Raw genomic sequence first — 14,960 nt, forward strand, 5'->3', positions numbered from 1 at the left:
CTATATATAATAGTAACTATACTAACATGTCGATCGCAGCATAACAACACAACATATCGCTAACATTTTTAAATTTCGCTCCTGCAACTTTCTGTTCTTCCGATTTGATGCTTGATACTCCTACCAGTTCCAAACGGCAGTTTGAACGCACCGCCACGATCAAAACAACGCAAAAATCAGCAATGACAGGTGTTTGTTTTGGGCCGTATTCAAAACGGCCCGCAATATGTGTGTTGCTGTCAGTTGACGTTGAAAGAGATAGGGTTGCCAGTCCCCTGCACAATCCGCTCAGAAGTACACATGAAAATCATATGCATATTTTAAAGGTAAATTTTAAAAACACATAAATGGTAACTGTTTGGCACATAAAGTTCATTTACTGGACACATGGAAAAAATCTATGTGTGAAACACATAGAAACTATACGCACCAGCTTAGGTATATGTATACCGTGGACCCCCGTTCGTTTGACCGTTTTTAATCTGAACACTTTTTAATTTGAACCCCGCTGGTTTGCACGATGTGCAAATTAAAAATGGTTCAAATGTCATTCTCAATATGGCATCATTTACTTTCGCAGACAATGCACATAAACACGATTTGTTTGTACTGATCTAGCGTGTTTAATCCTACTTTAATCAGTTTCACATTTCGTTTCCCAACGATTACGATAGAAATCCGATCGGAGAATAACATATTCGCTGCTTGCAACTACCAACTAAACGAGACTAAATCAAACCACCAAAACAATAACAAAGAGCAGGGCCGCCAGTTCATACAAGTTTCAGCATATGTAGGGTTGCTAGTTATTCAAATTAAAAACGAACCCCGTTAGTTTGCATGAGGAATCGTTCAAACGAACAGGGGTCCACTGTATACAGCAGTCCCCCGAATAACGCGGTGGGTGGTCTGGTGTTGTACGCCCATGGCGATTTCTTAGAGGTCCATTAACTAATAAAGTTGATTTTTGGTACATTGTTAGTATGTGGTACAACCTAGTCAACTACCAAAAATCAACTTTATTGGTTAATGGACCGCTGAGATATCGCGATGGACGTACAGCACGTTATACGCGTTATTCGGGGGATTCCTGTATTAGTTTCAGCTTCGTGTAAAGCATGTGGGGAGCCAGTTGTGATTCTAGTCACAAAAACATTGCTTCCTGTCACAGGCATGTAAAAATGAATTTCTGATGTCTGTCTATCGGCACAGACCAACAGACATAACACTCGTTCTCCATTCTTCGCACCGATTAAACCGTCATTTCAAATTTGGGCTTAGTTGAGAATGTCTCCGTTTTGGTCAAAGTGACGCTTTTTAACGAAAGAAGGGGAATGCTCCATAAAAAATTACTTTACTTACGTGAAACCTGCTCAAAAGTTATTGATATTCTACCACAATCTCCAGATATCGATCCCATTGGAAACCTTCGGGAATATCTCTACAAAAAAGTTAGAAACCATCAGATTTCTAACAAAAACGGTGGTGGACGAATGCGACAAAATTTCCACCGAATACGCGAAAAAATTCATAGACAGCATTCTAAAACAACTAAAGGCAGTTGCAATGAGCAAGGGCCATACTAAATAGTACTAAACCTTGAAATTAAGCCACATATGCGAAATCAAAACTGTTAAATCGAATTATGTACGTGGATATTATGTATTTTAGTGGATTTTTTCATGCGCTAATTTAAATTTTTTTTCCTGATAAATAAAAACCAATTTTACAAAATCAGATATCATAACTGAATATTAACATTTGACAGTATGATTTATCTAAATAACATGTCCCTAAAACTTCTGCTAAACTTTCAAATGAGAAAGACGATTGAGTATACGAATTCGAGTTTGAATCACTCACTGTATCTGAGATCCACAAGGCCTGGTAGGGAAAATGGGATCGAATTCGGTTATAATTGGCTCCGATTATACACCCCTATTCTGTATTTCGAACGGATGGGTTTTTCGAACGAAACTGGATGGTATTCTTCAATCCGCCAGCAAAATCTAGAGTGACTATATATATAGTCACTCTGTATATATATGTATATAGTCACTGTGACTATATGTATATAGTCACTCTAGCAAAATCAAATTGGCAAAACAACTCGTTCGAAACAAGTCGAACGAAATAAGACCCTTTCGAAATACAGAAAAGGGTGATAGCCTGATTCGATCTGCGGATCCCCCAGCTTGGGTAAAGACGATAGATACACATACTTACTAAACTTTGCTTCAATGACCCTCCTTTGCGTAATTTTCCGCTCTTTCTTCCAGGTTAACAGGTTGAAGGCTTTGAATGGAAATGAATAAAAACTGAAAGAACTCATACATGTAACACATGATATACCACCTTTGCAATTTAAATTTCATGTTAGAAATCATCAAAATTTTCGTTATTGTAAATATTTATTATCTTTTAAATGTAGTTATACATTATGCTAAATAGTAACATAAAGCGTTTTTAGCAACACCAGAACATTTTTCTTCACAGTTCTTTAACCCAGGCACAGCTATTGAGTTGAAAACAGTAGTAATAACGGAAGCAACTGCATTCCAATCTGATACCAAGGGTGGCTCCGAAACTGTTCAACTGTACTGAACCTAGGGAGAGTTATTTTCTTTTCTTAAGCTCTTCGAAACGTCTGGAAAGTTCATCAAAATCAATCTCATCGTTATCATCGCGGTCAATTCCACCTGCGTCCGGGTTATCATCATTTGGGACATCAGGCAAGTCAGAGGGAACATTTGGTAGAACCGGATAATTCAGGTCTGGCGAAAACTTCGATCGTGGCTGCGGTTTGGGTTTTGATGAGTTCTGTGTGAAAATCAACAGAATATTGGTCCAGTGTCAGATATTGATTCATTTTGAACTTACATTTATTTAATGTAATGTAATGCAATTTAAGACGTACTCACAAAGTTCCAAAAATCAAGTCATTAAAACATTGAATAAAAAATTGTTGAAAAACATAGTTACATATTGTCACATTCATGGCTCACCTGCATATTATCGTCGGGACTCAAGGATGCGTACGATGGCGGAGGCTCAAGGTCTGAATTTTTTTCTTGCTTCAAGAAGTTCGAATTGATATTCAAATCTTTCACCTCATCTGCTGGCGGAACTGCGGGATTCGGAGGAATATTATAGTTGAAAGGTGGCGCCGAAGCCGATCCGAAATTCTGGCCGCTCGAACCCTGTTGATCAAATTGTCAAGTTTAATCATTTATTAATACTAAATATATTTAAACTAATTTCTGCTTTTCCTAGATTAATAAAGTAGATTCCGACAATGATAAAAGATATATCTGGTAAAATGGTTGAATCAATACCCATAATTACCGATTGTATGCCATTCTCCCGAAAACCATTCCCCAGAATTCCAAACCCCAGAATGACCCAATCCCCAGAAAACTATTTCCCAGAATATACCATTCCCCAGAAAGCCACTTCCCAGAACCTACCATTCACTAGAAAATTTTGTCCCAGAATGAGTCACTTCTTAGAAAGTTATGATAGATCATTCGGGCGAACGTCACTGGGCCGAATATCAATAGCTCTAATAACACTAGCTCGACTGTAATTCTAGCGGTTTGGAGGATCGCACCGTTTCAGTTGTGAATCGTTACGAGGACTAAAAAAGGTCTGTAACTAACGGTCATCCCAGTTGGCCTCGAGGTAAGACGCTGGTCTAATAAGCCACTCGTCGTATGTTCGAATCTCGGCTGGGAGAGGCTGTTAGAGTCAATAGGATCGTAGCACTGACCCCGCACTGTTCTGTATTCTAACAGCTGGTTGCGAAGTCTGTCGTATAAAAACAGAAGGTCAAATTTCAATAACGGAATTAGCACCCAGGCTTTGCTTGGCTTTGCTAACTAACGGTCAGTAAACCTAGACAAACGAATAACAAGAGGTGTTTCCTGCCTAAAAAACAAAACCAGTTGTCACACAGTGTTGTGAATCAAACAGTTAGAATCAACAGGTAATCCGTTACTATAATTGAGTATAAAGAACAAACAGTTGGAATTTATTGTCATAACTGAATTGAAGATTTCCAGGACCTGCACTGCCTAAAAGCATTGTATTGTACCTTAGTTCGCCCCCCTTTTGAAAACGCCAACGCGCGCGTAATTTGGACTTCGCATAAACTTTATTGGAAGCTTCAAAATGGACGAGTGCGGAAGAGGTTCAAACAATTGGCCTTGCGTAGTTTGCATTGGCACAACCTAAAAATTTTTCCCATTTATCCCGATCGATACTGCTTATTTGATCTAGATAATTAGAACGTCGGAGCAAAATTCAACGGGCTTTGTTTGCGGTAAACTGTTACATGGTTGTTCACCGCAATTACTTTCGTTAGAAAATTTCCATGCAGTGCAAGGACCTTTGTGACCATCTCCATCAATAATTTTACCATTTCGGCCTAGTCAAATGTTGGGTATATGCTGTCCTTACTCGCTGCCGCTCGTTCGGACTTAACTAAAGGATAACCCCTACTAGTCAGTAAGCCTAAGAAAACGTTCGCACCTAAATAGAGATGGTTTCTGTGGGGGGCTGTTCTCCCCCCCCCCCCGCATTGGCCGGCGCTTCCGCGAACACTCGCGGCCTACGGTCGTCTCGCCCTCAATCATCTAGGTAATAAGCGTGACTCGGGAATCGATTGCATGACACCCCTGCTTCGTTCGGGTTATAGATGATTTAGAGCGAGACGGCCGCTGACCGCGAGTGTTCGCCGGCGACCTTCATTTAGGTGCACGCATTTTCCTAGGCTTACTGACTAGTAGGTGTTATCCCTTAGTTTAGTCCGAACGAGCGACAGCAAGTAAGGACAGCATATACTTATAAATTGACGAGGCCGAAACTTAAAAACCTGGTCTAAAATTCGTTTTCCTAGGTTTACTGAACTCTAGTTACAATTCTTTAGCCATACCCCTCGCAATAATTTACAGTTCGAAATTATTAATCGGCAAAGCCGCTGTTATAGAAATTGCAATCCGCTGTTACATTCGGGTATGTGGAGTTCCGAGTATTGGGGACACGGTGAAACATATTCTTCTTTTTCTAATTTTGCTTCTAGTTGTAAGCCAGCCATTTTTATTTATAACTTTCTTTCTGGGGAATGGCTTTCTAGGGAATGGTTCGTTTTAGGGAGTGTCTTTCTGAGGAATGGTATATTCCGGAAAATGGTACATTCGGGGGAATGATTTTCTGGGAAATAGTTTTCGGGGGAATGGGTTTCTGGGGAATGGTTTTCGGGGGAACGGTATAAAATCATAATTACCCATTATGTTTTGAATGAATTGCTAACCCGAATATTCACTTTTTATGCCTCTCCATAAAATAATACCGAATTGATATTTTCAATAGCAGTGCAATCTATTCGAAGCTCAATGAATATCGTTCGACAGAAAATATCACGGTAAGAATTAGAGCCACAGAGAACAAATTAACAGGCTCGAAGAAAGTAATCCATTTTTTGTGTGTAAAACCTGCCGGTGGCGCCCTCCAGAAATAGTTTACCAAACGCATAAAAAAATATTTTCTGTGTTAGAGCTCCGTACGTTGATGCAATACCATCTCATAGTTAGAATAAAATGGAATTACGCCAAAGTATTTCTCGTTTATCTCACAATTAAACTGAATTTAAAAGGTAACTTTGGGATGATTCGGGTTACCTCTGAAACGTAAGGCGCTCAATCCGTTTTTATTTTATATTACAGTTTATAGCACCTTTTTTTCCATTTAAAATATAATAGAATTAGGGCTAAAAGATTACTGACGGCTGTTTGTAAAACCTTCTAGAATATAAATTTCTGCAAAATAAGTTTGTAGTGATTCAAATATTTTAAATGGGAGAGTGTGAAATGGGGAAGGCAAACAAGAAAGCGACCAACATAGCTCTTGCCATCTCAAGCCCCTACCTAGAGCCTCCACGTGGCCATATCCGGTAACGCTCTATTGAGTAGCTGATTGTATAACATTTCGCCGAATACCATTTCGCGGAAAACCAATTCGCGGATGACCATAACGCGGAATATACTGTTTCGCTGAAAACCATTTCGCGGAAAGTGCCATTTCGCGGAAAACATTTTTGCGGAAAGTACCATTTCGCGGAAAAAATTTTCGCCGAAAGTACTATTTGGCGGAGAACCACCGTTCATTCTGTTTGGAAGCCGCAAAAAGCGGCTTCGCCGCTTTGTATTCAACGAAAGTTAAATCGATGCGATGACTAGGGAAAACTAACTAGAGGTCAGTAGACCTAGGAAAACGAATAGACCTAAATAGATGTGATCTCTGCGGGGGGGGCTGCGTCCTTTCTGCGAAAGGGGTTTCGGCGTTTTGGTACTTTCCGCGAAAATGTTTTCCGCGAAGTGGTATTCCGCGGAACGGTACTCCGCGATATGGTCTTCGGCGAAATGTTATACAACCGAGTAGCTAAGCTTGGAGGTGCAATGCTGCGTGTTTCCCGGCTGCCTGATTTTGAAATTGCGATTTTGGGCAGGCAGCTGAGCCAAACGGCCTTGTTGGCAGGTAAGGCTAATATGTAATTCTAAGCAGGTAAGGCTAATATGTAATTCGTTTTAGCTCATCAAGCACCTCCTACTGTTCACTGAAAACTTTGGCCGTGACAAGTTTAAATAATGCACATGGATATCAGAAGGAAACATTAAATTAATTATTGGATATTAGATTCACTGATGGAAACTCAAATAACGCAATTATATTTCATTCGACGGATTACTGGCGAGTTTGTTCTACTTTTGCTCATATATGCTCCATTTCATTATATTTTTATGCTTATATATTCATGTTATATTCCTATCGTATATCACTGGGTACATGAACAGCTATGAAGATTGCGTTAGTTTTTGCTCATTCTTTTAAAGTAGGTGTTCAACTAACTTCCCATTTTTATAATAGTAAGGACATGGCCAGGTGTATGGTGTACTTACGTGATACGCCATATCAGTCACCCATGGTGTTGTTTTACGAGTAGGGAAATCTGCTGAGCATCTTAGAAGATACGGTACTATCAGACACCTGAGAAGACAACTCAGGATGTGGGGTTAGGTTTCCCGAAATGGGGCGTGAGGATCCAGACCCACTAAAACTCTACTCGAGTCTCCACTACCTTATCGTTATTACTTCAGGGAGGGGCTATTGTGCTTAACGCACTCTCTTAGATGACTACTAGACTATGGCAGGCTATTTATTCGCCGGTAATCGGCTCTCCAGCGGTTTTGTAGCTCAAGTACAATCTGGGTAGCAGCCGCATTGACCGCTACCCTGACGTCCGAGCTGGAACACATCCTTTGGACTAAGTTATCCGGAGTAGTGTCCTGTCCGCTCACTGTCATCATGTTGCTTCTAGCGCCCGCGAAACGAGGGCATATGAAGAAAGCATGTTCTGCAGTTTCTTCAACATCCACGCATTCGGGACACGCGGGGGACTCCGCATGCCCAAACTTGTGCAGATACTGTCTAAAACAACCATGCCTTGGCAGACTGTGTCAGGTGGAAGTTGACTTCGCCGTGGCGCCTGGTGACCCACCCGGATAGTTCCGGGATAAGTCGATGTGTCCACCGGCCTTTTGTGGAATCAGACCTTGCCAGCTGCCAGGTGGTCATCGAGGCCGATCTTGTGGTACTCCGTATGCCTCTAGTTCCACGTTGGTTGAAGCACTCTACGTCTTCGCTGATGATGATGCCAATAGGCATCATACCCGCTAAGACGCAGATTGCGTCATGTGAAGCTATGCGATACGCACTCGTCACTCTCAAGCACACGAGACGATAGGTACTTTCCAGCTTACCAAGGTAGCTTTTGGTTCCTAACGCCGATGACTACACCGTCCCGCCATACCTAAGTATGGACTGGACCACATTGGCTAACAGCTTTCGCTTGCTGCCATATTCCGCAGAGTTATTAGACATCATACGAGACAATGCCGAAATAGCTGTGGAAGCCCTCTTGCAGGCATAGTCGACGTGGCTCCCAAACTTGAGCTTATCGTCGACCATGACTTCCAGGAGTTTTAAGGGCCGCGTTGACGAAATAGTACAGTCCCCGCCGCTGATCTTTGCTTGCTGCACCGACTTGCGGTTGTTCACCACGATAACCTCCGGTTTGTGATGCGCTACCTCCAGTTTCCGGGAGCGCATCCAATCTTCAGCAATGCTTATAGAGTGGGCAGCCGTCAACTCCACCTCTCTGATAGTTTCACCGTAGACTTCCAAGATGATACCGGGAACTTTTGCTTCAACACCTCGTCATACATGACGTTCCACAACACCGGGCCCTGTATGGAACTTTGCGGAACCCCTGCGGTGATTGGAACGCACTTCTGACCCTCCTACGTGTTGTAGCATAGCACACGATTCTGGAAAAAGTTTTCCAGAATCCTGTACAGCGACACCGGCACTTGGACGTTCCGAAGCGAGTTGGCTATGGAGTCCCAGCAAGCGCTATTAAACACATTTCTCATGTCGAGTGTGACAACTGCGCAATAGCGGATACCCGTCCTCTTACGCTGGATTGCCATCTCGGCTGTCTTAGTGACAGACAAGATGGCATCCACCGTAAAGTTGCCTTTACGGAAGCCGAATTAGTTCCTTGACAGACCGTTTGTACCATCCGTGCACTGTACGAGTCTGTTAAGGATAACCCTCTACAGCACCTTGCCTGCAGTATCGAGCAGACAGTTCGGCTTATAAGACGAGGGGACAGCCGGAGGTTTTTCCGCCTTCGGCAATAGGACCAGGATCTGTCGCTTCTATCTGCCCGGGAAGTGGCCATCTTCCCGGCATCTACTCATTACTGCCTCGAATAATTCGGGAGCCTCTAAAATAGCCGCTTTAATGGCCAAACTCGGGATTCCGTTTGGTCCTGGTGCCTTGCTTACCTTTAGGGATTTAGCGATCTCAATGAGTTCCTCGTTCGTAACCGTCGCTTCCTCCCCGACCTCTAAGCCGCCGTCACCCACGTTACTTTGGATGTTCGGCATGGAGGCCAACCATCTTACGCTACGGTCTGAGATACTGGAACGTCGGCTGTGGGCGACTCAGCGACCCGAGGCCTGGGCCTTGGCTCGTGGCGAAGAAAGAGGCCCTCGACGATCCGCTCCAGCATCTCTGGTGATCGCTCTACGGGCGCCATCACGCCTGGTCTTTGCCATTACGACCCTGTAGGCATCACCCCGCGGGTTCGTATTAGCACGGGCACATAACCTTTTAAAGCAGGCTCGTTTACTAGCCCACTCTTAAGCGCTGCGCGTGCAGCAAACACTCACGGTGTTTATGATTGTCTATGCCAGTGATGGCCAAACTGCGGCACGCGGGTCGCATGCGGCCCTTCGGGAGAATTTGTGCGGCCCGCGGACTGATTTGAGGGACGGTGGACTGATGAGTAAATGACACAGGGGTCACTCAGAAAACATTCTTGCCTCCAAAAACACCTACATGCCAAATTTGGTTCCATTTGCTGGATTAGCTCTCGAGTTATGAGGAAATTGGTATTTCATTTGTACAGGAGCCCCCGCTCTTAAAGTGAGGAGGGGTCCTAATTCAACATAGAAAATTTTCTTGCCCTCGAAAACCTTCACATGCCAAATTTGGTTCCATTTGCTTGATTAGTTCTCGAGTTATGAGGAAATTTGTATGGAAACCCCCCCCTCTTAAAGGGGAGAGGAGTTATAATTCCCCTTATAAAGAGGGGAGGGGTCTCAAATTACCCTAGAATAAATTCTTGTCACCGAAAACACCCACATGCCAAATTTGGTTCTATTTGCTTGATTAGTTCTCGAGTTATGCAGAAATTTGTGTTTCATTTGTATGGGAGCCCCCCCTCTTAGTGGGGGAAGGGGTCTCTAACCATCACTTAAACCTTTCCTGGCCCCAAAAACCTCTACATGCAAATTTTCACGCCGATTGGTTCAGTAGTTTTTGATTCTATAAGGAACACAGGACAGACAGACAGACAGACAGACAGACAGAAATCCTTCTTTATAGGTATAGATAGGCTCGTTTTATATCTATACCTATAAAAATGGATTTCTGTCTGTCTGTCTGTCCCTATGTTTTTTATAGAATCGCAAACTACTGAACCGATCGGCGTAAAAATTTGCATGTAGGGGTTTTTGGGGCCAGGGAAGGTTCTCTCGATGACAAAAGACCTCTCCCCCCATTAAGAGGGGGGAGCCTATAAAATTGGATTTCTGTCTGCCCTATGTTCCTTATAGAATCGAAAACTACTGCACCGATCGGCGTGAAAATTTGCATATAGGGGTTTTTGGGGACAGGGAAGGTTCTTATGATGGTTAGAGACCCCTCCCCCTACTAAGAGGGGGGCTCCCATACAAATGAAATACAAATTTTCTCATAACTCAAGAACTAATCAAGCAAATGGAACAAAAGTTGCCATGTGGGTGTTTTTGGAGACAAGAATTTTTTCTATGGTGAATTGAAACCGCTCCCCACTTCAGGAGGGGGGTTCCTATACAAATGAAATACAAATTTCCTTATAACTCGAGAACTAATTAATCAAGTGGAACCATATTTGGCATGTGGGTGCTTTTGGAGGCATGATTTTTTTCTATGATGAACTAGGACCCCTTATCTTTTTAGGAGGAGGGGCTCCCATACAAATGAAATTCAAATTTTCTCATAACTGGAGAACTAATCAAGCAAACGGAACCAAATTTGGCATGTGGGGGGTTTGGAGGCAGCTATTTTTTTAATGATGGTTTGAGACCACTCACCCCTGTGGTAGGGGGAAAAGGACTCATACAAATAAAACAGAAATTTTTAAGTAACTCAAAAATTAATCGAACTCGAGAAATTTTAGACTGAATAAGCAGAACTTATTCATGTTTCGCGGGAAGTTTTACAAACAAAACTTTGGCCTTAGCATGGGAAGTAAGCTTTCACCGCTATTAGCTGAAGTATTTATGAGCGATTTTGAGACTGAGGTACAAAAAGACAAAATGTTCCCCCGGGTTTGGAAGCGGTACGTCGACGATGTGTTTGCTTTGGTGAAGGAACGCTATTTGCCACAAACGCTCAACCTACTGAACTCGAAACACGACTCGATCAGATTTACGGTTGAAAAAGAACAAGACGGTACACTCCCGTTTTTAGATCTTCGCATCTCAATAAAAGAAGACAAAACTTTGAAATTTGGCATCTACCGTAAACCAACTTCAACAGACCGTTTCATAACATCCGACTCCAACCATTTTGGAGCCCAAAAGCAAGCAGCATTCCACTCGATGGCCCACCGCCTTTTCAATATACCGTTAGAAGAAGAAGAGTTTAATGCGGAAAGGGAGAAAATACACAAAATCGCCGGACAGAATATGACGGACGGATATGACAGCAACTTTGTGAACAAAATCCTGCGGAAACATGAACGGAAAAGACACCGACAGAATGCAACAACTCTTCAACCAGACAGCGATGAGAAAGTTAGGATCAGCCTACCGTTTTATCCAATTATAACAAACTCGATCAAAAACATTCTTCACCAACATGGATTTGCGACAGCCTTCAAAAGCAGCTGCACTCTACGGGAAATGTTGTGCAACCTCAAAGACAAAATCCCGCTTGAGGAACAATCTGGAATATATCAAATTCCATGCCAAGATTGCCCCGCTATCTACATTGGACAAACACGTCGCAAATTTAAAATTAGACTAAGGGAACATAGGAAGGCCGTGGAGCACAGCCGATCATGTGACTCTAGTGTAGCAGCGCACAGTGAAGAATTACGGCATAAAATAAATTGGGAGAGTGCGAAATTAATCAAAACCATTAAGAAGGTTTCACTGCTAAATGCATGGGAATCAATGTATATCGCCAATGCAGAGAAACCTCTTATGAATGGAGATGATCCACCAATAATTTCCCCTCTCTTTGGATTGGCCAAAAAGTGAGATCAAGTTAACAATTTCTCCCGCTCTTCGACGTGGATACAACCAGATAAACAATGCGTAATCAGTTGGACATCGGCATCGTCCTGATGATAGGCATAGAATGCCTGAAACCGGTCGACTCGTAGGTAAAAATAATTTTTGTTAATATTGTTTTTATCTTTAAATGTTGTAAGAGTGATACGTGTTTGTGTCTTGTCCACCAATTTTATTATTGTGGTGCTCTTACGGTGGCGCGAAAGCAAGAAAAAGTGAAATTTTAGACTCTTTCATAAAACATTAATCAATAACAAGACCACAAAAACTATCAATAGTAACATTAGATAACTCAGCGCGAGACGGCCACAGGCCGCGAGTGTTGCCGGCGACCTGCCGTCAGAAGCACCGGCCACTGCGGGGGTAGCCCACCGTAGAGATCACCTCTATCTAGGTTTATTTACTGACCTCCATTACTTTCCTTCAGTTGGGTCACCCCTGCTAAATGGCACTTTCTACGAAAAGATTTTCCGTGAAATGGTACATCACGCATAAGGTTTTTCGCGAGATGGTATTCTGCGAAACTCTATATTCCGCGTTATGGTCAACCGAGAATTGGTGTTCCGCAAAATGATATTCGGCGAAATGGTTTGTAATGATGGCGAATATTAAAATGCTATCCGCTTTATTTTATCAGGCTGAGCGATGGGGGAAGTTGTTTTCTACTTTACTGTGAGGAAAATTTGTATATTAAAACACCCATGAACTCCTCAGAAACTTGCAAAACTCGAGATTGTGACAAAGGTCATCCGGGATTCACGATTTATGTACAACACAGTTTAATTTGTGGCAATACGAAGTTTGTCGGGTCAGCTAGTATTTTATATTTATAAACTGCAAACCGAATTGCAAAATATAAACTAACTTAATGACTAACATTATGCAAATGAATTCTCATCTTGAGAATAATGAAAGCCCATTCTATTTTACATTTTGCAATTTCGCTCTTTCGAAAAGTTGTTAGCGTGCAAATGAGTTTTCAGCATTTTTTTATATTTGGAACTTTCGAAAAGTGGGTGTTCATATTCATCTTAAATAAGTAAATTTATTTGTCTAAACCTGTCATTTTAGATATTTTTGGTAAAATCATCACATTTTCACTAAAATTTTGTTAATATGTAAGTCAAATCGGCTCCTGTCCAGAATTAGGCACTGTTTTGAATATGGTGCTGGCACGGTACTTACCGGGTAACTGAAAGGCACTGTCGGTGGTAGAATAGGTAGTTGTGGTAAATTTGGTGGCTGTGGGTATCCGATAAACCCAGGTGGAGCAGGTGTACCGCCGCCTCCGCCGGACGACGGTCCACCACCAGAATTACCATCAAGATTGTTTCGGTCTGACAAATCTATAAGAATACTGTCGCTAGTATTTGGTTTGTCGCTCTGCATCACTAACGGGTCCGGCTCGTAATCAACATTGAATATTTTTGCAATTTCGATGAGATATTTTTCAACTAACAGCTTTGGAGGAGCTTGTATAGCCATTTTATGCATCAGTTTATCGGATACTTTGTGTGGCGGAATAGCCGCTCGTACTGATTCTGCCCATTGGCCTTGCCAGCGTTGCTGATATTGTTCAGGGTTTTGCGTGAGAAAAAAAGAAAGGGAAGTATTTTTGCTTTTGTCAACACTCACGCGTTGACAGTTCGGCACGAGATTTCCTGTAAGTGCGAACAGCCTACGAAATCTCTTTCAACGCTGGCAAGGCCAATTGCTTGCCATATTTTATAGTGAACACATCAGCACATATTTTAAGTTCCTGAACATCGGCCTGCAATCGAGGAGCCACCCAAACTATACTGCTAACAGCCTCCTCAATACCTTCGTCGATTTCTTTCATCTGTGTAACGAGCCCGAATCTAGCTAAAATCAAATCGCAATACATTTCAACTATTTCCATGGCCTCCACTAGAAAATCCTCTCGCACGATATGCTCTACTCGAATTTTAGCACGCTCAGGTTTACCCGCAACTAAATAATCTGCAATTTCCTTTCGAGCCTTTTGAGCAAGTTCCGTTTTCTTTTTTTCCAATAGCTTCAATCTATTCACTGCTAAACGAAGATTAGTCTTCAATTTCGTATAATTAGGGCCACTTGAAAACATTTTTCCGAGATTTGATTCACAGATTACAGCAATTTTATTTCTGCAGCAAGTTTTTAATTTTTGTGACTCATTCAAAGAACAAATACCTTTTTTACTAGCTGAGGCTGAGCACCGTCATAAACATTCGTTGTATTTTGTTTCGTTAAAATTATTCTTGCAAGGGCGAGGGGTTTCTAATAGCAATGATTACAACGCACAGAGCATTTCGGCACCAACTTTTCAAAGGGGCCAACCTGCAAAATGTAAACAAACCGAGTGAGGGTTTCTTTCCCTAATAGGCAGTACAGTCCACACTCTTGAATTAGAGTGACTATATACAGAGTGGCGACAATGTCAAAATTGGAATGATAATTATCTGTCAGTGTCATTCCAATCGAGCAGACAACCTATCCAACGCGTATGCAGGAAAGAGAAAGAAAAACCTAGGATAAACCGCATTGCATACATTTGGGATGACTTGGCGCCACTCTGTATATAGTCACTCTATCTTGAATGGTTCTACCCACCCCATCGGCAGTCAACCATGTTTTCGCCGTCAACATCTCGTGTGTGCGAAAATGAGATAGCATGTCAGCACTGCGTTTCACTCAACTGCCAGCAGTCTGATTTGGGCCCGCTGTCAAATTTTGAGCCCCGGGCATGCTGTCGCTGACGTTTACTGCAGTTCGATATAGAGATGTCGATTGTACTTAACTTCTTTTAATCGAACAGTACCTTCGTTTGGCGTCTCCGTTAGAGTCAGAATGCTACTCTTTCTAACTAAATGGAAATGATACATGGTGCTGCTTGTAACTACGTTCACTTATGCCATGGCCTTAATATTTTCTTTGTTATTCTCAATAGACTGATGTGCTTGCGCTTATTTCGATGCTAACCAAGAATTTCAAAAT

General features: G+C 42.2%; 1 protein-coding gene across 1 annotated transcript; it reads right to left on the reverse strand.

Annotated features, from left to right (window-relative positions):
• Window positions 1–2,409: 2,409 nt before the first annotated feature.
• Window positions 2,410–14,174, reverse strand: LOC128734749 (IST1 homolog). Its single transcript, XM_053829086.1, has 4 exons — window positions 13,681–14,174; window positions 13,152–13,517; window positions 3,006–3,200; window positions 2,410–2,820 (listed from the first exon to the last, which is right to left on the reverse strand). Exons 1-4 carry the CDS (start codon window positions 14,068–14,070, stop codon window positions 2,617–2,619), a joined length of 1,155 nt encoding a protein of 384 aa, XP_053685061.1. The 5' UTR covers window positions 14,071–14,174; the 3' UTR covers window positions 2,410–2,616.
• Window positions 14,175–14,960: the final 786 nt, after the last annotated feature.

The sequence above is a fragment of the Sabethes cyaneus genome, chromosome 2, assembly GCF_943734655.1.
Source record: "Sabethes cyaneus chromosome 2, idSabCyanKW18_F2, whole genome shotgun sequence".
Lineage (NCBI taxonomy): Eukaryota > Metazoa > Arthropoda > Insecta > Diptera > Culicidae > Sabethes > Sabethes cyaneus.

Coding starts and splice junctions, on each gene's coding strand:
- LOC128734749 (XM_053829086.1), bottom strand. CDS start 14,070: ATGTTTTCAAGTGGCCCTAATTATACGAAATTGAAGACTAATCTTCGT. Junction 13,518..13,680: donor TCACTATAAAATATGGCAAG/CAATTGGCCTTG, acceptor CGCTGGCAAGGC/CAATGGGCAGAATCAGTACG. Junction 2,821..3,005: donor GTCCCGACGATAATATGCAG/GTGAGCCATGAA, acceptor ATTTTCACACAG/AACTCATCAAAACCCAAACC.